The sequence below is a fragment of the Salvelinus sp. IW2-2015 genome, linkage group LG13 (assembly GCF_002910315.2).
Source record: "Salvelinus sp. IW2-2015 linkage group LG13, ASM291031v2, whole genome shotgun sequence".
Lineage (NCBI taxonomy): Eukaryota > Metazoa > Chordata > Actinopteri > Salmoniformes > Salmonidae > Salvelinus > Salvelinus sp. IW2-2015.
In genome coordinates this window covers 33,937,893-33,963,066 of record NC_036853.1, presented here as the reverse complement: position 1 = coordinate 33,963,066, position 25,174 = coordinate 33,937,893, and the positions used below count along the sequence as shown (strand labels likewise).

General features: G+C 43.1%; 1 protein-coding gene across 1 annotated transcript; it reads left to right on the top strand.

The window, feature by feature from the left end:
* The first annotated feature begins 1,178 nt into the window (after positions 1-1,178).
* On the top strand, positions 1,179-11,954 carry LOC111971365 (phosphoglucomutase-1). The gene is made up of 11 exons (XM_023998106.2): positions 1,179-1,503; positions 3,996-4,158; positions 4,698-4,841; positions 5,110-5,235; positions 7,089-7,279; positions 7,538-7,692; positions 8,391-8,506; positions 8,712-8,847; positions 9,164-9,347; positions 9,667-9,801; positions 11,694-11,954. Exons 1-11 carry the CDS (start codon positions 1,258-1,260, stop codon positions 11,781-11,783), a joined length of 1,686 nt encoding a protein of 561 aa, XP_023853874.1. The 5' UTR covers positions 1,179-1,257; the 3' UTR covers positions 11,784-11,954.
* Positions 11,955-25,174: the final 13,220 nt, after the last annotated feature.

Below are 25,174 nucleotides of genomic sequence, written 5' to 3'. Positions count from 1 at the left end.
TCTGTTGCCCCGCACCCTCCGTATACATCCCACTTTCCATGTGTCTAGGATTAAACCTCTGTCTCACAGCCCTTTGTCTCTTGTTTCCATCTGGGTCATATCCTGAGTCGTGATACATGGACTCACTATGTGTGCAATAATAGTGTGTTAACATGACTTTTGAATGACTACCTCATCTCTGTAGCCCACACGTACAATTATTTGTAAGGTCCCTCAGTCGAGCAGTGCATTTCCAACACAGATTCAACCACAAAAACCAGGGAGGGTATCCAATGCCCCGCAAAGAAGGGCACCTATTGGGAGATGGGTAAACATTTTAATAAAAGAAAGCAGAGATTGAATATCCCTTTGAGCATGGTGGTTATTACACTTTGGATGGTGTATCAATACACCCAGTCACTACAAAGATACAGGCCTCCTTCCTAACTCAAGTTTCCAGAGATGAATGGTGACTGGTGAGGCCAATGGTGACTTTAAAACAGTGAGTTTAATAGCTGTGATAGGAAAACTGAGGATGAATCAAAAACACTAGTTGAAGAATTGTAAAAAGAATAATGTGCAAATATTGTACAATCCAGGTGTGCAAAGCTCTTAGAGACTTACCCAGAAAAGACTCACAGCTGTAATCGCTGCCAAAGGTGATTCTAACATGTATTGACTAAGGGGTGTGAATACTTATCTAAATGAGATATTTCTCTATTTCATTTTCAATACATTTGCAAAAAATTCTAAAAACATGTTTTCACTTAGTCATTATGGGGTATTGTATGTAGATAAGTGTGAAAAAAAAAATATTTTATCCATTTTGAATTAAGGCTGTAACACATTCAAACTAATTCCATGGAGAGCCTAGTTTCTGAATTCACGAATTACGGTCACTAATTAGTAACGAACTCCCTTCACCTGGTTGTCTAGGTCTTAATTGAAATGAAAATAAAAAACCTGCAGACACTCGGCCCTCTGTGGAATGAGTTTGACAGCCCTGTTGTAAAAAAAAACAAATGTGGAATAAGTCAAAGGGTATGAATACTTTCTGAAGCACTGTACACTGTGGCATCCAACATCTTGCATCTTTACTTACAAAGCGAAATATGGTTTCCTTCATGCACTGACAGGCCTAAATTCAAATTGGAGTACTGTCGTTTTAAATGTAAAAGTGGGCGGGATCCGATCAAAGGGGACTTGTGGCAGGCTGTGGGGTGCATTCGCCTCCATTGAATCAGCGGATCACACGGGCTGTCAACTTTATTTGGGAAAATGACAAAAATCACAGTAGTCAAAACCAAGGCATATCCCGACCAGAAGCCTGGTACGAGTGGCCTGAGGAAAAGGGTGACAGTCTTTCAAACGAATGAGCACTATGCAGAGAACTTCATTCAAAGCATTATTTCTTGCATCGACCCAGCGGAGCGTCAGCCTGGACTGCTCGTAGTGGGAGGAGATGGAAGGTTTTTCATGAAAGATGCCATTCAGTTGATCATCCAGATCGCCGCTGCTAATGGGGTCAGTAATAATTCTGTCATAGTCCAGCTGTAGTTCCTAAAACATGACTTTTAAACCTAGGCCTCACCCTCAAACGTGCATAGCATCAGCAGCTAGCCTAGCATCTTTGACAGCTCCCGGTATTGACAGTGGCAGCTCCAATCGTTTATACATTGTAACGCTTCTGTGATTGTGTTGAAGTTGGCGGATACATTCATTTCAATTGCTGTCATGTAGACTAAAATAACTATCAGCCTGAGCCTACATTTGCTTAAACTATATTAATTTGGAATATATAGGCCTAGATGACAATTCTCTCTCATATCAAATCACATACATAGGATCATTTTAAAGAAAGTATTGGATCCTCGTTGACTTTGAAGTTCACTGACGTGCAAGCCCCCATGTATCGGAACGTGATAGGGGTCAGTGGAGTTCTTAGACTGTCTCTGGTGCTAAATGACCCCGCTGATCTTTCGATGAAGTGCACGGAGATGGCATGTTAAATGGTAGGATACCCTTGCCCTTTCCCCAGGTGACGCAAAACAACACAACACCATCCGGTTCCCCTTATGTAGCATATCCAGTCAGTGAGCACTCTTCCTTGCCATGAATATTTAGTATACAAACAAAGACAACGGTTCTTTGCAAGTTTGTAATAATCGGGAAAAAGTGCAACACCGAGGGGTTATTTTATTAGGAGAGACTGTTTTTGGATGTCAGTGTCACGCACAGCCGTACGTTCTGTTCGTTCCCTCTGCGACTTTAGAGGAAGGCGTGGTGGCGTGCTGTCACGTAGCCCTGCGGTTTGCATTACAGAGAGATGGGCATTTGGGTACACAGGCACATCTTGTTAAACTAGACACACAATGACCTCCTGGCTGAACACGATGTACAGACAGACCAACGTCATTATCACACCATATAGCTCCAATCGGATCTGTCCCATTATGATCCTACACAAAATGAACGTCATGATCATCAACTCCACTCTGTCTGCATCATATTCACGATAAATAATGTATTGGTGCGTTTCATTTGCTGCCCGTGTCATCTTAACTTTTGATGAAGGCCTATTAGGTAAGTTAAAGGGGATGTTACCCGGATGTAGTCACAGACCGACAATAGACTGATGATGAAAATAATAATTTGGGGAGAGTTTATATTTGTCCTGTTACGAGAAATGTGTTTCTTGCATATCCCAACTCCCCCTGAGAGACTCCCCAGGCGCAATTGGGGTCAAGTGCCTTTTTTTCTCTCCCCTTGTCAGCTCCAGGATTTGAACCAATGACCTTTCGGTTACTGGCCAAACGCTCTAACCTCGAGGCTATATGCTGCCCAGTAGATTTCGCAATATTGTAAACACAATATCCTACCAACCCCCGAACATGGTTTACTTTCCATACTATCCCGTGTCGCTCAGTTGCTTGTTGAGCTTCCACATAGCAGCCTGACCTCACCACTGGCATGTTGAATCAGTATACTCCTCTCGTGTTTTCATCCTCACACTGTGTGTAGACTGAATGGGTGAATGTAATGAAAAGAAATAGGATGTACAGTGTGTAAAGGAGTCTACAGTGCATTCACTAAATGTTGCTAGTCATACAAAAGCTGGCCTCAATCTTCGGTAAGAAAGATGTCCAGTTATGTTTAAGATGTTTACTGGAAATATATTCACAGGGGTTTCAAAATGTGTGTGTGGTTTTCTGAAAGTACAGAGTTAAGAAATGGTAATTAGTATGCAATATTGGTACAATATCAGGATATAAGCATCAAGACAATATCACAGCGGTAAAATAATAAGCAACTATTAGAGCAGTAAGGCATAATGACAATATGACAGTTATATTGCACCGTTGATTAACATAGGCAAAACCTAATTAAAAAGCTCCACAAGGGGGCAGGGCAGAGCTATACAATGAACAGGCCAAAGGGCCATGATGACCACTTCAAGGGAGTAAAAGAAGCTAGCGATTCTCTGACGCCATAGTAGCATGCAGAACTAATGGAGAAATGGACTTAAACACATGAACAGAAAATGATACCATAAAGGCTATGAAATGAGTACCTCTCGTGTCTGCGGTTATAATTAAAGAAGACGGGCTACACATTCTCTATACATGTACCAATTATTGGGCATGAGGCCACCACGTGCAAATCAATTAAATTAGCTAGCAATGGAAAATAACTTAACTCTGTGTGCTTGGGTAGAAACAACAGCATAATTACAACAAGGAAATGTTGATACAAATTATAAGGTACTTACTGTTGCAGGTATGCACACATGTACAAAGTTATTATCAGTAATGAAACAACAAAAGGCCAGGGGGGAAATACGCTGCTCCACTCAACAGGTTCGGGCAGATTCTGACCAGAGAATATGCAAATGTGGCACGCGCAGAACGGCAGGGAATATTCTCCACAGTATAACATATATTAAAAAATGACATCAGAGAAAGCTGATTAGCCCATTGTTCTCCCCGTCCCTCGCTTTCTCTCCTGTCTCCATGTAGATCGGCCACCTGATCATCGGTCAGGATGGCATCATGTCCACCCCTGCTGTGTCCTGTGTGATCCGCAAGCTCAAAGCTGTGGGAGGAATCATCCTCACGGCCAGCCACAACCCCGGTGGCCCCAACGGAGACTTTGGCATCAAGTACAACATAGCCTCCGGAGGTGAGATGGGAGAGGAGAGGGATAGGAAGGAGAGCGAGGAAATGGAGAGAGATGAAATGGAGAGGTAGTAAGACAGGAAGGGGATGGGAAGGGAGGAGAGAGACTGGAAAGAGAGACACAGGAGAGAGAAAGGGAAAACTCAGAGGAGAGAGACCGGTGAGAGATAGGAACAGGGGATGAGACTGTGCTGGAGGGTAACGTTTGAACTTCACTGACCTTTGATGAAGATTTACATTTACAATTTAGCCATTTAGCAGACACTCTTATCCAATGCATTCATCTTAAGATGGCTAGATGGGACAACCACATATCACACAGTAAGTCATTTTTTCCCCTTCATAGTCGGCAAAGTCAGCTAGTAAGGTGGAGCACGTTTCAGGATAGGGTGCGCAGAGCAATGCTGATATACATCAATCGATAATTTGAAGACAAAGTTTAGTATACATAGTGGTGATGAGTATGGCTGTTTTACTGTATTGCATAGCATTTCTCTAACCTCTTCCTTATCCTCCTCACCCTACTGTATGTCTCTGCCCCAGGTCCTGCTCCAGAGGGAATCACAGACAAAATCTTCCAGATCAGCAAGAGCCTAACAGAGTACCACATCTGCCCTGACCTCAAAGTGGACATCTCCAAGATCGGCAAGCAGACTTTCGATGTGGACACGTTCAAGCCCATGACAGGTATTGTATGATTGGACGGGAATAGCTGGGTGTCAGATCTCAACTGACTGGGATCGGTTAGCTTGGAGACCAAATCTGTGAGAAGCTCACTGGTACAAATCCTTGGGCAAGCCACTGAAGTTCAGGTGTTATTGCAATCAGTAAAGCACTGTGATCTAAAGTATGTGCATATGCAATGTAGTTTTATAATTTGTCTGTTTTATCCTGAGTCTACAAAAATGCTACAGTAAGTCTTATCAATCCCAACTCTGCTGTTTATCCTCTACAGTGGAGATTGTGGACTCTGTGGAGGCCTACGCTGAGATGCTGAGGGGAATCTTCGACTTCCATGCCTTGAAGGGGCTGGTGTCTGGAGCCAATCACATTAAAGTCCGTCTGGACGCCATGCATGGAGGTATGGATCACGTACTGTAGCCTACCTCTCTGGTGCTGGCTGCTGTATGACACCTCCACCATCTCCCATGTTTTGTATTGAATTGGCTTTTATTTATTTACATGCATACATACATACAGTTGAAGTTTACATACATACACCTTAGCCAAATACATTTAAACTCAGTTATTCACAATTCCTGTAAAAATTCCCTGTTTTAGGTCTGTTGGGATCACCACTTTATTTTAAGAATGTGAAATGTCAGAATAATAGTAGAGAATTATTTCAGCTTTTATTTCTTTCATCACATTCCCAGTGGGTCAGAAGTTTACATACACTCAATTAGTATTTGGTAGCATTGCCTTTTAAATTGCTTAACTTGGGTCAAACGTTTTGGGTAGTCTCCCACAAGCTTCCCACAATAAGTTGGGTGAATTTTGGCCCATTCCTCCTGACAGAGCTGGTGTAACTGAGTCAGGTTTGTAGGCCTCCTTGCTCGCACACGCTTTTTCAGTTATGCCCACAAATGTTCTATAGGATTGAGGTCAGGGCTTTGTGATGGCCACTCCAATACCTTGACTTTGTTGTCCTTAAGCCATTTTGCCACAACTTTGGAAGTATGCTTGGGGTCATTGTCCATTTGGAAGACCCATTTGCGACCAAGCTTTAACTTCCTGACTGATGTCTTGAGATGTTGCTTCAATATATCAACATAGTTTTCCTCCCTCATGATGCCATCTATTTTGTGATGTACACCAGTCCCTCCTGCAGCAAAGCACCCCCACAACATGATACTGCCACCCCCGTGCTTCACGGTTGGGATGGTGTTCTTCGGCTTGCAAGCCTCCCCCTTTTTCCTCCAAACATAACGATGGGAGCCTGTCTCTTATACACATCTAGATGTGTATAAGAGACAGATATAGGACTTGTTTTACTGTGGATATAGATACTTCTGTACCTGTTTCCTCCAGCATCTTCACAAGGTCCTTTGCTGCTGTTCTGGGATTGATTTGCACTTTTCACACCAAAGTACGTTCATCTCTAGGAGACAGAACGCGTCTCCTTCCTGAGCGGTATGACGGCTGCGTGGTCCCATGGTGTTTATACTTGTGTACTATTGGTTATACAGATGAACGTGGTACCTTCAGGCGTTTGGAAATTGCTCCCAAGGATGAACCAGACTTGTGGAGGTCTACAAATTTTTTTTGAGGTCTTGGCTGATTTCTTTTGATTTTCCCATGATATCAAGCAAAGAGGCACTGAGTTTGAAGGTAGGCCTTGAAATACATCCACAGGTACACCTCCAATTGACTCAAATTATGTCAATAAGCCTATCAGAAGCTTGTAAAGCCATGACATCATTTTCTGGAATTTTCCAAGCTGTCTAAAGGCACAGTCTACTTAGTGTATGTAAACTTCTAACCCACTGGAATTGTGATACAGTGAAATAATCTGTTTGTAAACAATTGTTGGAAAAATGACTTATGTCATGCACAAAGTAGATGTCCTAACCGACTTGCCAAAACTATAGTTTGTTAACAAGAAATTTGTAGAGTGGTTGAAAAAATTGTTTTAATGACTCCAACCTAAGTGTATGTAAACTTCCGACTTCAACTGTATGTATGTATATACATACATATTTTTTAATTTTTTATTATGTCTAAGCAAGGTAGATGAACTAGATTCCGGCTCTCAGTACTGTTTGTATCCCCAGGACAAACACCGTTTTGTGTCTTTAGGACTGTGACATGTTGTCCAAATGAGTCCAATCTCTTAAATGCTGTTTTTAGTTCAGTTAGATTCCCAGCACACACACAATGCACATCCACACCCCTATACATAATAACCTTTACCCTCTCGCCCCCCCTCCACAGTGGTTGGACCCTATGTGAAGAAGATAGTTTGTGAGGAGTTGGGCGCTGCCGCCGATGGTGCTTTCAACTGTGTCCCCAAGGAGGACTTTGGTGGTCACCACCCAGACCCCAATCTGACCTACGCTTCTGACCTGGTCAACGCCATGAAGGGAGGAGAGTACGACCTTGGAGCCGCCTTCGACGGGGACGGTGTAAGTAGACAGTCGGGGGGGCTGTAGGAAGCCTGTAATTGAAACTATTCCTTGCGTGACTGGTGTTCCCTAGTGTCAGTAGAACCAGTCCTTGAGTCAGCTCACAATCCATCCAAACGTCTTCTTTACCTAGTCTCTGCTGCAGTCTGTTCAGATGCTGATCCTCTCCTTCCCTTTCCTTCCCTACCCTCTCCTTCCCTTTCCTTCCCTACCCTCTCCTTCCCTTTCCTTCCCTACCCTCTCCTTTCTGCTCCACAGGATCGTAACATGGTCCTGGGAAAGCATGGCTTCTTCGTCAACCCATCGGACTCTGTGGCCGTCATCGCAGCCAACATCGCCTGCATCCCCTACTTCCAGAAGACTGGGGTCAAAGGTCTGGCCCGCAGCATGCCCACAAGCGGAGCTCTGGACAAGTGAGCCTAACGTCCACACACAGTCCGTTCATAGCTTCTTCTTGGTTGTGCATTAAATATTTATTTATTAATGTATCAAATGTTATTGGTCACGTACACATGGTTAGCAGATGTTAATGCGAGTGTAGCGAAATGCTTGTGCTTCTAGTTCCGACAGTGCGGTGATATCTAACAAGTTATCTAACAATTTCCCAACAACTACCTAATACACACAAATCTAAAGGGGTGAATGAGAATATGTACATATAAATATATGGATGAGCATTGGCCGAGCGGCATAGGCAAGGTGCAATAGATGGTCCCAGCTTTGATGCACCTGTACTGACCTCGCCTTCTGGATGGAAGCGATGTGAACAGGCAATGGCTTGGGTGGTTGTTGTCCTTGATGATCTTTTTGGCCTTCCTGTGACATCAGTAGCTGTAGGTGTCATAATCAGCATTTAAAAAAAAATATATATATATTTAACTATGCAAGTCAGTTAAGAACAAATTCTTATTTACAATGACGGCCTACCGGGGAACAGTGGCAGATCGACAGATTTTTACCTTGTCAGCTTGGGATTCGATCCAGCAACCTTTCGGTTACTGGCCCAATGCTCTAACCACTAGGCTACCTGCCGCTCCTAGTTTCCTCATCAGTGTTTAAGTGCCGGAGTTAGGACATGAAAATGAGCTCTTTTGCTCTCTCTGTCCCTCAGTGTGGCTAAAGCCCTGAAAATGAATCTGTATGAGACACCTACTGGCTGGAAGTTCTTCGGCAACCTTATGGACGCTGGCAAGCTGTCTCTGTGCGGAGAGGAGAGCTTCGGCACTGGTGAGTGAGGGATCCACATTTTCAAGTAATATAACATCCAGATCTAGCCTGTTTACTATGGCCCATCAGCTCAAACATTTTGATAAATCGAATTCATGGTATTACTTCGTTCCAGTCAGTTGGGCAAGGCATTCTGGTGAGAGGTGCTAGCACATGTCTTAACCACCACTCTTCTTCCCCTCCTCTCTTCGTTGTTTACCCCCAGGCTCTGATCACATCCGTGAGAAGGACGGCTTGTGGGCGGTGCTGGCCTGGATGTCCATCCTAGCCCACAGGAAGCAGAGTGTGGAGGAGATCATGAAAGACCACTGGAACAAATTTGGCAGGAACTTCTTCACCAGGTAAGTCTGGGATGGACTCTGCTACTCTGTTACCCTCCAGTGGTGAGCTAGAGAACTACAGTCTATCTGGATCAGGGCCACATTCTGTGGGCCTTTGTTTCTCAGAGTATTGGAGTGCTTATAGAACTATTTGTTAGGCTTTCTTTTATATCAAGTTCTTCGATGATAGCCTCCATAAATGTACACATTCGTTAAGGTGGTCCACTTGACTATTTTAACGCCACTCATCTCGTGGAGTATGCACACATTGACAGTTGAGAGCGCTTATTTAGTCTTCCTATTAAGACCATTCCCCAACCCATCCAATCTACACCAGGTATGACTATGAAGAGGTGGACTCAGACAAAGCCAACACCATGATCAAGGAGCTGGAGGCTACGATGTTTGACAAGTCCTTTGTGGGCCAGAAGTTCTCGTCGGGAGATAAAAGTTATGAGGTGGCAGTCTCTGACAACTTTGCCTACACCGACCCCGTGGACGGCAGCGTCTCCAAGAACCAGGTTAGAGACAGGACCCAGGGGGGCGTCTCGGCAGAGGCATTGCAACATGCAATGTGGGGGATCTATTTAGTCAGTATAGTTTGATGATAACGAGTGATGGATATTTATAGCAATTTTGTTAATCGAAAGATGACCATCACATGATTGATCCTCCCTATTTAGGGACTTGAAGTATCACCAGAGGCACTTGCATATTGTACCTTGAAAAATGCCATTGTTGTTATTCGTTTTTGCTCCGTATTTCCAGTAAATTGACTTTCATAAGTCATTTCACCATAGTCATCATATAGTCAGGTTTAACTCTCTCTCTGTCTCTCAGGGTCTGAGGATCGTCTTCTCCGACGGCTCCAGGATCATCTTCCGTCTCAGTGGGACAGGCAGCGCCGGGGCGACCGTCAGGCTCTACATAGACAGCTACGAGAAAGACCCCGCCAAGATCTACGGCGACGCACAGGTGAGACCTGAGGGCTGAGGAGCAGCTGGGGTCTTCTGATTTGGATGATGGAATGTGACAGGGCAGAGTGGGGGAGCCCTTGCACTTGTCATGACGGCTCGATGGGAGATGAAGTATTTACACACACACTTCCAAGGTTTGTTACGTTGTCAGAGGGAATAGCCCTCAAAAGGCTTCCCCTCAGCCCGGAGGGGGAGGCCTGGAATCTGGACCTAGCAGACAGCTTGTTTAGAGTTTTATTTAACCAGATTAGTAGTGTTGCGATTTTTAAATAAATATTTTTCAAGAGAAACCTGGACCAAGACAGCAGCATGAACGCATCAGTTTCAGACAAACAGGCGGACCAAAGATGCATCAAACCAGATGAAGATGCATCATGATAGAAAAAGCAGCATGTCAGTAAAGAACATGTACACGACACGAGTCCGGAAAGAAACAAGTGCAATACGTCAAGTTCCAGAATCAAAAACGGTTCAAGGTAAACAATATGCATAAGTAGTTACTTCGGGTGACAACTAGGAACAAATACATGTCTCAACAACCTGTTAATCTGGTTGTCCTTTGAACTCTTCTAGGGACACCAGGTCCTGTAGTTTTAGGTTGGCTTGGAGGGAATTCCAAGACCAGGGGGCTGAGTAATGAAAATACTTCCCCCCCCCCCCCATGCTCTGTTCTAATGTTCGGCACTGTCAGTATAAAACAAGATTGGGATCTGAGCTTTTATCTGTTTTTATTTTCGAGCTAGAAGAGAGGATGGATAAAATGGCCTTTTAAGTAATAATGTACCGGTGCTTGAGTCTTGTTGCTATGTCCAGCCGACCGCACTGTAGAGATCACAATGAGGAGTTAGACATCTGGTTAGTGACTAAATGAAGGGCTGCCTGATATACAGAGTCAAGAACCTTTAGTGAAGAGCTTGAAGATTGCACATATAGTATCATCATAGTCCAACACGGAGAGAAAAGTACAACGAATCAACTTTGGTGGCAAAGGGAAATAAAACAAGCTTTCTGCCGCTAATAAAATTCTTTACACAGCTTGAGTTTCCTGACAAGGAGCTCAACTTCTCGTCCACCCAAACGCCCAGATATTTGTAGGCTTTAACTTGCTCTATGGACTGCCCTGCCAAGGTAGTCACGACATGGTTTTCAAAGTGTTTAGCATTGGAAAATACCATTCATTTAGTTTTTAGAGGAATTCAGCGCAAGCTTCAAACCGTACAGATTCAGTTGAATGATGTTTAAAAGCTGTTATGAGCTTTTTCAAAAGCCAGTCAGACTGCTGCCACTTGAAAAGAGAACAGTGTACATTTTTATGCAGATGACATCAGCTGTCTCAATCAATGTTGTTGATTATAGACAATAAACTAAAATTGATCCTTGAGGCACACCTGAGTGCATCTCTGATGTCAGATTTAACAACCATTTGCCTTGACACGTTGGGTCGTCAGGTCCAACAACCGTGCCTTCCAGAATTCCTAGTTGACTTGAGAGGGAATGTTTGGCTAAGAGTTTAGTCATGGTTGATATCAGGGCCAGGAAGAAGTGGGGGAAAAGGAACCATGGGATTTTTTTATATTTTTTAAATAAGTACAGATTTGACACTTCATCAAGTGTTCTAGGCAGGAGGGAGAATGATAGAGTAAGAAAGGCAGACTGGCAGAAGGGGAAGAAACTCCCTGATAATCATTTTGGATAAAGAGGCCCTCTGAAACGGATTAATTTCGGCTCCTTCACCTTGCTCACAAATCTGAAAGGTTTGGAAAAGTGAAAGCAATATTGCAGATGCTCGGCTTGGCCTACTCGAGGGCCAGGTGGAGTCCTTTGTTAAGACTGTAATGGGGAAGCGGTTATGGTAAGGGGCTGTTGTCTAAGATTAACTGTCTTCCTCAGGTCATGCTGAAACCTCTGGTGGAGATTGCACTGAAGATCTCTGGGCTCCACGAGAAGACCGGCCGCACGGGCCCCACTGTGATCACATAGACTGACATGCTCTGCCACACCCTTCAAGGTACCTCAGTCGTTTCAACCGTTCAACTTGTGCCTACCCTCTGACTTCCAGAAGAACAATCTCACCTCTACCCTAATGTCCAAACAAAGCCTTCAAAGCTAACACTTTCATTCACCATGAATAAAAAGTCCGTACAAAAAAACTATTGTTGCACTCGTGTATTTATTTTGGAGATATCAATATGTTTTTCATTACAAACTGGGTGGTTAGAGCCCTGAATGCTGATTGGCTGACAGCTTTGGTATATCAGACCGTATACCTTGAGTATGACAAAACATGCATTTTTACTGATCTAATTACGTTGATAACCAGTTTATAATAGCAATAAGGCACCGTGGTATATTGGCCATATACCACACCCCCCTCGTGCATTATGGCTTAAATATACAGTGCATTTAGAAAGCATTCACACCCCTTGACTTTTTACACATTTTGTTGTTACTGCCGAATTTAAAATGGATTCAATTGTTTGTCTTTGTCACTGGCCTACACACAATAGCTTAATGTCAAATGGGAATTGTGTTTTTCAACAAAAAAATATTTTATCTAGTCAAGTTAGCGTTTTAATTTTCATAAATTCTTTACTAATGTTAATTTGTCTTACACTTTGACCTTAGAGAATTGTGTGGATCATTGACAAAAAATGTGTTTTAAATCAATTTCAATCCCACTCTGTAACACAACAAATTGTGGAAAAAGTCAAGGGGCGTGAATACTTTTTGAATGTTGAAAAATATATTTAAAGATTATTTGCATTTCTTATTGAACATGCAAAGGCAGTATGAGTGTAATACTAACTTTCGTCCGTCCCCTCGCCCCTACCCGGGCTCGAACCACGGACCCTCTGCACACATCAACAACAGTCACCACGAAGCATCGTTACCCATCGCGCCACAAAAGTGTCGGCCCTTGCAGATCAAGGGGAACAACTACTTCAGGTCTCAGAGCGAGTGACGTCACCGATTAAAATGCTATAAGCGCGCACCACCGCCAACTAGCTAGCCATTTCACATCGGTTACATGAGCAGTATGTTTTGTTGTCCGTAGCGGCACGCACGCACAAACAAACACACACCCTACTACCACCACGCTCGGATTCGGTGAGAGATATCGATCACTCCCAGAATGCCTGATTTAGCCAATCATCTGAGAGATCAGTGCTGGGATGTGGTTATGGTGGTGAGATCACAGCCAACCAGCCTTGGGACCTGCATAGTCAACAAGACTCCCCCTCTATATTTTCTCTCTTTTATCACTGTCATGGTCCAAATTATATTGATTCAATTGTTGTAAAGAACGAGAGAGGTCTGTCCGTGATAAAGAGCTGCTCTGCTTTTTTTTGACACCACCCTCCACAAAGCAAGTCCTGCAGCCTCTATTTTTATCCTATCTTGATTATTGTCCAGCCATATGGTTAAGTGCTGCAAAGAATGCCCTAGTTAAGCTGCAGCTGGCCCAGGACAGAGCGGCTAATATCAATGCTATGCATGCCAGACTCTTGGCTAAAAGTTGAGGAAAGACTGACTGCATTGGTTCTTGTTTTTATATTCATGTGTTGGAAATTCCGGATTGTTTGCATAGTCAACACACGCACTTACCCCACCAGCCATGCCACCAGGGGTCTTTTCACAGTCCCCAGGTCCAGAACAAATTCAATGCAATGTACAGTGTTATTCAGAGCCATACCTGCATGGAACTCCCATCTCATATAGCGCAAGTGAACAGCGAACCTGGTTTATAAATACAAATAAAGCAGCACCTCACGGCACAACGCCTCTCTCCCATGTGACCTACTTGTGTATGTACTGACATGTATGTGTAATTGATAGTTGAACAAACACACTGCATGTTAATGTTTGTCAAATCTTTTGTCGAATGTTTCTTTGGGTTATGTGTTGGACCCCAGTAAGACTAGCTGTTGCTAATGAGGATCCTAATAAAATACAAATCTCCCCTCTCACTCTCATATATTCATGCCCACTTCCCACCACAAATACCAGGCCAGGGTTGTCTGTCTATTTGAACTGATGAGAATTAGCTCTGGTAGACCCAGACCATAATCCCCCTCAGCAGACAGTCTGTGAGAGAGAGCTCTGAGGTAGACAGAACTAGCCAGCCCTTCACAGGGCCTGGGGAGATGAGTGGGTGGGGTGATAATGTTAATGATGACGGCCTCTAAGAGGAGACAATGTTCTGGATATTAACATCGTGAGTTATTCTATCCTCTATCAACAAACAAGCCAAGAAGTTTAGGATGGATCAGGACTGGTTCTGTCCAGAGTCAATATAGGAGAAATGGGAGGGTTTCCAAAAGGTAATGTCTCCAAAGACATTCCTGGGTTATGTCCCAAATGGCATCCCATTCCTTATGTAGTGTGCTACTTTTGACCAGAGACCTATGGGCCCTAGTCAAAAAGTAGTGCACGACATGGGGAATAGGGTGCCATTTGGGACACAGTCCTTGTCCTGAAGCCAGCCTGGAGGGTAATTAGACCCAATGAATCTACTCTTCCTGTTCTCTGCTGGGAAATGTACTCACCATTATCTTGAGTAATATGTGTGTGTGTGTGTGCGTGTGAGAGTCTCCTAAGACGATCTTCTAGCCAAATGGCAGAGAGCTGAGTATAACAGACTTCTAGAGTCCAGGGGATAAAGCAAAACAAAAATCCCATGACTGAAACTTAAGTTGATCTCAGGTTGATTGACTGGGGCCAAGTTAACCTCCCCTTTCATGTACGAAAGTCATGACAATCATGCTTTTAGGGAATGATAATCATTGTATCCATAATTGTTATTTACATTTACATTTAAGTCATTTAGCAGACGCTCTTATCCAGAGCGACTTACAAATTGTTATGTGGAAGGATTGAGAAGCTTAATTCTGGTTACTTTTTTAATGGACATTCTACCCTCCCGAAATGGGCCCAATAACATATCGGTAAAAGTTGTTGAAATTATTTTCACATATTGGACCATGCATGGTCTATATTATCAGATGTGTTGTCAGCAATATACAGTGCCTTGCAAAGGTATTCACCCCCCTTGGTGTTTTTCCTATTTTGTTGCATTACAACCTGTAATTTAAATAGATGTTTTATTTGGATTTCATGTAATGGACATACACAAAATAGTCCAAATTGGTGAAGTGAAATGAAAAAAATAACTTGTTTAAAAAATGTCTTACAAATTAAAAATGGAAAATTGGTGTGTGCATATGTATTCACCCCCTTTGCTAAGAAGCCCCTAAATAAGATATGGCGCAACCAATTACCTTCAGAAGTTACATAATTAGTTAAATAAAGTACACCTGTGTGCATTCTAAGTGTCACATGATCTGTCACATGATCTCAGTATATGTACACCTGTTCTGAAAGGCCCCAGTGTCTGCAACACCACTAAGCAAATGCCACCACCAAGCAAGCGGCACCATGAAGACCAAGGAGCTCTCCAAACAGGTCAGGGACAAAGTTGTGGAGAAGTACAGATCAGGGTTGGGTTATAAAGAAATATCCAAAACTTTGAACATCCCACGGAGCACCATTTAAATCCATTATTAAAACATGGAAAGAATGTGGCATCACAACAAACCTGCCAAGAGAGGGCCGCCCACCAAAACTCACAGACCAGGCAAGGAGGGCATTAATCAGAGAGGCAACAAAGAGACCAAAGATAACCCTGAAGGAGCTGCAAAGTTCCACAGCGGAGATTGGAGTATCTGTCCATAGGACCACTTTAAGCCGTACACTCCACAGAGCTGGGCTTTACGGAAGAGTGGCCAGAAAAAAGCCATTGCTTAATAAAGGAAAAAAATAAGCAAACACATTTTGGTGGTCACCAAAAGGCATGTTGGAGACTCCCCAAACATATGGAAGAAGGTACTCTGGTCAGATGAGACTAAAATTGAGCTTTTTGGCCATCAAGGAAAATACTATGTCTGGCGCAAACCCAACACCTCTCATCACCCCGAGAACACCATCCCCACAGTGAAGCATGGTGGTGGCAGCATCATGTGGGGATGTTTTTCATCGGCAGGGACTGGGAAACTGGTCAGAATTGCAGGAATGATGGATGGTGCTAAATACAGGGAAAATCTTGAGGGAAACCTGTTTCAATTACTTTATTATAAATAATTATTTTTCACTCAAATGTAGATGTGTTGTTTCTATAACAAAGTACTGTATGTCATTGCCCTTTTAAGAAGACATTGCCCATTTAAGAGCTCTGTTGCTTGAAACTCCGGTTGTAAAACAATGCTGCTGATTGATGTACAACCACATTTCGAAGTTGCACCTAGTGTTTTCTACTATTCTAACTCGCAACAGTAAGTTGAGACCCTGACTGAGTTCCCAAGAAAGGGCAATACTACTAATTGACCATCACTGACTTATCCAGCTACGAAAAAAGTGTCTAAATGGATATACTGTAAGCTGATTGAAAATGAAATCTATATCAACAAAGTTTTAAACACACTGGCTTTTTAGGGAAATACCTGTTAATGTCATCAGACAGCCATTGAAATGTTTCAACAGTTTCACAGTAGAAATGAGCTTGAAATGATGTGAACAGATTTGAGTCAGATGTTATAAGATGTGAGATGATGTTTTTAGTTTCATTTTCTAATTACACATTATATCATAAAAGGACTACGATTAAAAAAAAATTGAATACAATTTTAACAGTGGCTAAGTAGGCTACTGTGGCTATTTGATCATAATGTAGTCCTACCAGAGTGGCCTACCATAAAAAACAAAGGAGAAAACGCCTCCATAAAATGTAACTTGGAAATAGCTGTTCTATCATTCAGTCTACAGTAGCAGCCAATGTGTTGTGTTCAATGTAGGCCTACATTCCATGAGACTTTTGAAGAAGAAAAAACATGCAGGGTTTGACAATAACCTGTTCATCCACTTGTCCTTCAGACAAGGAGGTGACTGAAAATGTTGTGTTGTTCGATGCAAGAAACTACTTTACAAAATAAAATGCATTATTATTATTCCCATACCAGAGAATCAGACAAATTATTCTACCCTCTGCCTATTGGCTACTTAGCTCATTCAAGCCTGTCTCAAAATACAACACTGTGCTGCAAAACACCAGTCTCAACATCAACAGTGAAGAGGCGACTCCGGGACGCTGGCCTTCTAGGCAGAGTTACAAAGAAAAAGCCATATCTCAGACTGGCCAATAAAATAAAAGATTAAGATGGGCAAAAGAACACAGACACTGGACAGAGGAACTCTGCCTACAAGGCCAGCATCCCGGAGTCGCTGATTCACTGTTGACGTTGAGACTGGTGTTTTGCGGGTACTATTTAATGAAGCTGAGTACTTGTGAGGCGTCTGTTTCTCAAACTAGACACTCTAATGTACTTGTACACTTGCTCAGTTGTGCGACGGGGCCTCCCACTCCTCTTTCTATTCTGGTTAGCGCCAATTTGCGCTCTTCTGTGAAGGGAGTAGTACACAGCGTTGTACGAGATCTTCAGTTTCTTGGCAATTTCTCGCATGGAATAGCCTTCATTTCTCAGAACAAGAATAGACTGACGAGTTTCAGAAGAAAGTTCTTTGTTTCTGGCCATTTTGAGCCTGTAATCAAACCCACAAATGCTGATGTTCCAGAAACTCAACTAGTCTAAAGAAGGACAGTTTTTATTGCTTCTTTAATCAGTACAACCGTTTTCAGCTGTGCTAACATAATTGCAAAAGGGTTTTCTAATGATCAATTAGCCTTTTAAAATGATTAACTTGGATTAGCTAACACATTGTGCCATTGGAACACAGGAGTGATGGTTGCTGATAATAGGCCTCTGTATGCCTATGTAGATATTCCATAAAAACATCAGCCATTTCCAGCTACAATAGTCATTTACAACATTAGCAATGTCTACAGTGTATTTCTGATCAATTTAATGTTATTTTAATGGACAAAAAATTTGCTTTTCTTTCAAAAACAAGGACATTTCTAAGTGACCCCAAACTTTTGAACTGTAGTGTATGTTTTCTCCGCTTCAGGCCTTATTTAAGGCCTTTTCGAATTATGGCTTTGTCAGCTGATGGTCTTGTTCTTTGTCGTAAGGGACTAGTTCCCCCTACAGAGTATTCTAGGGGCAACTGTAAAAACACTGATGCCCCACCAACCACAGAGAACATCTAGCCATCTAATAGCTCCAGACCAAAAGCGTCTTAATGCAAGCCTTATTGTGATTACCTGACGTAATGACAGCCAATCAAAATCCAACCTGGGAACCATTACCGGACGAACAGGGAAACACATTATGCGTCACACCATGTCGGAATCACAGCCCTGGCCCCAACAATGTAGGTTCAGGAACAAACGGTCCGCCCTATTATTAATTCCCCCCATGGACCCCAAAGAGGAACCATTTAGGTTTGTTACACATCCCGCTGTCACAGTCTGTACCTTTTGATGGGGTGGTGGCTCAGTTTAGGGTTAACCCCCTCTATGGTACAGAGATGCTCCACAAATAAGGGGCCGGGGGTTATTGTATTTGAGTTGTTGTCAACGTGAATGACATTGATATAGGCGTACATGACAGGACAGGCATTGGTGGAATCAAATCTGTGCTCCCCAAAGTACTTATATTTTCCCTTTCCACATGTCCAGAGAGAGAGAGAGATTTCTCTGCTTATGTGCACCTGATTTTCCAGAACCTCAAAGATTAGATTTAGGAGACTGGATTATGAAAAAAAGGTGACGTCAATCCACTACCAGTAAATGAGGTTGGAAGAGGACAAGTGTCTGCTTTTCTCCAATACCGTACATCAATCTCTTCTCTTCATTATCCTTGACCTGAAAGTTCTGGAACTGTATTTTCCCCAGGAGTTAAAGTTCTCCCTCACTGCCACGGATATCCATCATATTGATTCTGGAGAGGTCGTTTTTTGAGATCAGCAATTCAAATCTCCGGAGGAGGGGAGTGGGAGGGGGCTTGTTTGGAGATGACAGAAGCATGTCTGTTCTACGAAATATATTCCCAAATGTTTTATTTTCTCTGTGTACACTGATCTGACGTTAATGAAGGTCGATGACACTCAGATGTTCAGGTGAAGGGAGTGAAATAGTCTGTAATGAGCACCACAGCAGCAGCGCCCAACTCAGACGGTGGTGTGTAGCCCAGCCCTTCTGTAGATGCTGGCAAAGTAATTCAAAGCCTATACTTTATCACTCAGGATGTAACTTTCCAGTGCTACTATTTTTGCCATGTAATGTTGTTACTAAAACAAAAACATGTATTCTGACAAGCACTCGATGCACAACAATTCTTAATGCAATCGCACGAAAACAGTTTTGAAAGCAGTTTTGGCCTTTGTTAAAAAGAAAGAGTGGGATCCCAGATTTGCATTGCTACCAATGCGCAGTAGCTCCCCGGCAGTCCCCTGCCTTGCATAATAAATATTAGCCCACAGAGAGAAGCACAAGAGTGAACTTCACTCAAACCTTGTGTTCCTATTTTTTGTTGTTGTCTCTTGCTGTTGGTGGTAGGTACACCCAATTCAGCTGCGCTACATGCCGGGTAGGAAACTGTTGCCATTTTGAACCATTTCAAGTGTCCGAAGGTACAACTCTGCCTTCCCGGCGGGCCAGGAGAGCAAATCAAGTGCACTGCTGGCCAATCGGATGGCTCAGATTACCATGTCTGCAGTAATGTAGCAGCCATAAAATATAGCTACACCAAAGTTCATACTGTGAGATTTGCACTTGTTTTGAGATCAAGTGGGCTCCTGAGTGGCGCAGCGGCCTAGGCACTGCATCTCAGTGCAAGAGGCGTCACTACAGTCCCTGGTTCGAATCCAGGCTGTATCACATCCGGACGTGTTTGGGAGTCCCACAGGGCGGCGCACAATTGGCCCAGCGTCGTCCGAGTTTGGCCGGGGTAGGCCGTCATTGTAAATAAGAATTTGTTCTTAACTGACTTGCCTAGTTAAATAAAGGTTAAATAAAATAAAAATCAAAGCAATAGCTGCATGTAGCCACGTGTGCACATTTTGTTCATATCCTTTGCAAGGGTAGCATAATTTGTCTGATTCTCTGTAATAATGGTATTGGAATAATAATGCATTTTATTTTGTAAAGTCGTTTCTTGCATCAAACAACACAACAATATGTTCAGTCACCTCTTTGTCTGAATAAAAGTGGATATACAGGTTAATGTCAAGCCCTGCATGTTTTTTTTCTAAATTCTCATGGAAATTAGGCCTACATTGAACACAGCATATTGTCTGCTACTGTAGGCTGAATGATAGAACAGCTATTTCCATGTTAAAATGTTATGGGATGCATTTTCTCCATTGTTTTTGATTGTAGACCATTCTGGTAGGCCTCCATTATGATCAAATAGCTACAGTAGCTTACTTGGCCACTGTTAAAACTGTAACTTAAAGTGGGTACATCCTCAGTGTTCACAGTAAACACACGCTAGAAGTTGCACAGAATTTTCACAACTGTGCAAATTTGCGCTCAGCAGACCTGTTTTATCGTAGTCCTTTTATGATATAATAATGTGTAATTAGAAAATGAAACTAAAAACATAATCTTACATCTTATAACATCTGGCTCGAATCTGTTCACATCATTTCAAGCCCATTTGCACTGTAAAGTTATTGTACTGTGGCCTCTCGAGTGGTGCAGCAGTCTAAGGCACCGCAGTGCTTGAAATATCACTACAGATCAAGGTTTAATCCCGGGCTGTGTCGCAGTCAGCCGTGACCGGGAGACCCATGAGGCGACGTACAATTGGCCCAACGTCGTCCGGGTTAGGGGGGGGGTTTGTCCGGCCGGGTTGTCCTTGTCCCATCGTGCTCTAGTGATCAAATGCTATTAGTCACATGCGCCGAATACAACAGGTTTAGACCTTACATTGAAATTCTTACTTACAAGCACCTAACCAACAATGCAGTTAAAAAAATATATGAATAAGAAATAAAAGTAACAAGTAGTTAAAGAGCAGAAGTAAAATAACAATAACGAGACTATATACAGGGGGAACCGGTACAGAGTCAAGGTAATTGAGGTTATATGTACATGTAGGTATAGTTATTAAAGTGACTATGCATAGATAATAACAGAGAGTAGCAGCAGTGTAAAAGAGGGGGGGGGGCAATGCAAATATTCTGTGTAGCCATTTGATTAGATGTTCAGAAGTCTTATGGCTCGGGGGTAGAAGCTGTTTAGAAGCCTCTTAGACCTAGACCTGGCGCTCTGGTACCGCTTGCCGTGCGGTAGCAGAGAGAACAGTCTATGACTAGGGTGTCTGGAGTCTTTGACAATTTTTTGGGCCTTCCTCTGACACCGCGTGGTATAGAGGTCCTGGATGGCAGGAAGCTTGGCCCCATTGATGTACTGGGCTGTACGCACTACCCTCTGTAGTGTCTTGCGGTCGGAGGCCGAGCAGTTGCCATACCAGGCAGTGATGCAACCAGTCAGGATGCTCTCAATGGTGCAGCTGTAGAACCTTTTGAGGATCTGAGGACCCATGCCAAATAGGTTTTGTCTTAGCTTATTGATGAGCTTTGAGGGCACTATGGTGTTGAACGCTGAGCTGTAGTCAATGAATATTATTCTCACATAGGTGTTTCTTTTGTCCAGGTGGGAAAGGGCAGGGTGGAGTGCAATAGAGATTGCATCATCTGTGGATCTGTTAGGACGGTATGTAAATCAAATCAAATCAAATCAAATCAAATTTTATTAGTCACATACACATGGTTAGCAGATGTTAATGCGAGTGTAGCGAAATGCTTGTGCTTCTAGTTCCGACAATGCAGTAATAACCAACAAGTAATCTAACCTAACAATTCCACAACTACTACCTTATACACACACACAAGTGTAAAGGGATAAAGAATATGTACATAAAGATATATGAATGAGTGGTGGTACAGAACAACCGGCAATGGCAAGATGCAGTAGATGGTATAGAGTACGGTATATACATATGAGATGAGTACTGTAGGGTATGTAAACATAAAGTGGCATAGTTTAAGTGGCTAGTGGTACATGTATTACATAAGATGGCAAGATGCAGTAGATGATATAGAGTACAGTATATACATATGAGATGGGTAATGTAGGGTATGTAAACATTATAATTAAGTGGCATTGTTTAAAGTGGCTAGTGGTAACATTTTTACAATATTTCCATCAATTCCCATTTTTAAAGTGGCTGGAGTTGAGTCAGTATGTTGGCAGCGGCCGCTAAATGTTAGTGGTGGCTGTTTAAAGTCTGATGGCCTTGAGATAGAAGCTGTTTTTCAGTCTCTCGGTCCCTGTTCGGATGCACCTGTACTGACCTCGCCTTCTGGATGATAGCGGGGTGAAACAGGCAGTGGCTTGGGTGGTTGTTGTCCTTGATGATCTTTTTATGGCCTTCCTGTGACATCGGGTGTGTAGGTGTCCTGGAGGGCAGGTAGTTTGCCCCGGTGATGCGTTCTGCAGACCTCACTACCCTCTGGAGAGCCTTACGGTTGTGGGCGGAGCAGTTGCCGTACCGGCGGTGATACAGCCCGACAGGATGCTCTCGATTGTGCATCTGTAGAAGTTTGTGAGTGCTTTGGTGAGACAAGCCGAATTTCTTCAGCCTCCTGAGGTTGAAGAGGCGCTGCTGCGCCTTCTTCACAAGCGCTGTCTGTGTGGGTGGACCAATTCAGTTTGTCCGTGATGTGTACACCGAGGAACTTAAAACTTTCACCTTCTCCACTACTGACCCGTCGATGTGGATAGGGGGGTGCTCCCTCTGCTGTTTCCTGAAGTCCACAATCATCTCCTTTGTTTGTTGACGTTGAGTGTGAGGTTATTTTCCCCTGACACCACACTCCGAGGGCCTCACCTCCTCCCTGTAGGCCTCTCGTCGTTGTTGGTAATCAAGCCTACCACTGTAGTGTCATCCGCAAAACTTGATGATTGAGTTGGAGGCGTGCATGGCCACGCAGTCGTGGGTGAACAGGGAGTACAGGAGAGGCTCAAGAACGCACCCTTGTGGGGCCCCAGTGTTGAGGATCAGCGGGGTGGAGATGTTGTTACCAACCCTCACCACCTGGGGCGGCCCGTCAGGAAGTCCAGGACCCATGTTGCACAGGGCGGGGTCGAGACCCAGGGTTCGAGCTTGATGACGAGTTTGGAGGGTACTATGGTGTTAAATGCTGAGCTGGAGTGGGTCTAGGGTTTCTGGGATATGGTATTGATGTGAGCCTTTCAAAGCAACTTCATGGATACAGACATGAGTGCTACGGGTTGGCAGTCATTTAGGCAGGTTAACCTTAGTGTTCTTGGGCACAGGAACAATGGTGGTCTGCTAAAAACATGTTGGTATTACAGACTCGGACAGGGAGAGTTTTTTTAGTTTAAACCTTTATTTAACTAGGCAAGTCAGTTAAGAACAAATTCTTATTTACAATGAACGGCCTAGCAACAGTGGGTTAACTGCCTTGTTCAGGGCAGGAGCAAAATATTTTAATCTTGTCAGCTCGGGATTCGATCTAGCAACTTTCGGTTACTGGCTCAACGGTCTAAACCAAAAGGCTCCCTGCCGCCAGGTTGAAAATGTCAGTGAAGACACCTGCCAGTTGGGTCAGCGCATGTTCGCAGTACACGTCCTGGTAATCCATCTGGCCCTGTGGCCTTGTGATGTTGACCTGTTTAATTGCTTACTCACATCGGCTGCAGAGAGCGTGATAAACAATCGTCTGGAACAGTTGGTGCTCTCATGCTGTTTCGTGTTATTCGCCGAGAAGCGAGCATAGAATAGGGTCGTCTGGTAGGCTTGTGTCACTGGACAGCTTTCGGGCTGTCCTTCCTTTGGTAGTCTGTAATGGTTTGCAAGCCCTGCCACATCCGACAAGCGTCGGAACCGCGTGTAGTATGATTCGATCTTAGTTCTGTATTGACATTTGCCTGTTTGATGGTTCGTCGGAAGGCATAGCACGATTTCTTTAAAAACTTCCGGATTAGAGTCATGCTCCTTGAAAGTGGCAGTTCTAGCCTTTAGCTCAGTGCGGATGTTGCCTGTAATCATGGCTTCTGGTTGGGGTATGTACAGTTGAAAAGTCGGAGGTTTACAGTATACTTGGTTGGAGTCATTAAAAATTGTTTTTCAACCACTACACAAATTTCTTGTGAACAAACTATAGTTTTGGCAAGTCGGTTAGGACAGTCTACTTTTGTGCATGACACAAGTTATTTTTCCAACAAATTGTTTACAGACAGATTATTTCACTTATAATTTCACTGTATCACAATTGTATCCAATTCAGTGGGTTAGAAGTTTACATACCTAAGTTGACTATGCTTTAAACAGCTTGGAAAATTCCAGAAAAGATGTCATGGCTTTAGAAGCTTCTGATAGGCTAATTGACATCATTTGAGTCAATTGGAGGTGTACTGTGGAATGTATTTCAAGGCTTACCTTCAACTCTTCTGTCTCCTAGGATGAACGTACTTTGGGTGTGAAAATTGCAAATCAATCCCAGAACAACAGCAAAGGCCTTGTGAAGATGCTGGAGGAAACAGGTAACAAAGTATCTAATATCCACAATAAAACGAGTTCTATATCGACATAACCTGAAAGGGCCGCTCAGCAAGGAAGAAGCCACTGCTCCAAAACCACCATAAAAAAAGCCAGACTACGATTTGCAATGCACATGGGGACAAAGATCGTACTTTTTGGGGAAATGTCCTCTGGTCTGATGTAAAAAAAAATTGAAACTGTTTGGCCTAATGACATCATTATGTTTTGAGGAAAAAGTGGGAGACTTGCAAGCCGAAGAACACCATCCCAACCGTGAAGCACGGGGGTGGCGTAGCATCTTGTGGGGGTGCTTTGCTGCAGGAGGGACTGGTGCACTTCACAAAATAGATGGGCATCATGAGGTAGGAAAATTATGTGGATATATTGAAGAACATCTAAGGACATACGTCAGGAAGTTAAAGCTTGGTCGCAAATGGGTCTTCCAAATGGACAATGACCCCAAGCATACTTCAAGTTGTGGCAAAAATGGCTTAAGGACATCAAAGTCAAGGTATTGGAGTGGCATCCTCAAGCCCTGACCACAAAGCCAAAATTCACAGAACTTATTGTGTGAAGCTTGTGGAAAAACTACCCAAAACGTTTGACCAAGCTAAACAATTTAAAGGCAATGCTACCAAATATTAATTGGTGTATGTAAACTTCTGATCCACTGGGAATGTGATGAAAGAAAGTTAAAGCTGAAATAAATCATTCTCTCTAAATTTATTCTGACATTTCATATTCTTAAAATAAAGCGATGAATCCTAAACTGACCTAAGACAGGGAATAATTTACTTGATTAAATGTCAAGGAATTGTGAAAAACTGAGTTTAAATGTATTTG

Coding starts and splice junctions, on each gene's coding strand:
- LOC111971365 (XM_023998106.2), top strand. CDS start 1,258: ATGACAAAAATCACAGTAGTCAAAACCAAGGCATATCCCGACCAGAAG. Junction 4,842..5,109: donor CACGTTCAAGCCCATGACAG/GTATTGTATGAT, acceptor TATCCTCTACAG/TGGAGATTGTGGACTCTGTG. Junction 5,236..7,088: donor TCTGGACGCCATGCATGGAG/GTATGGATCACG, acceptor CCCCCTCCACAG/TGGTTGGACCCTATGTGAAG.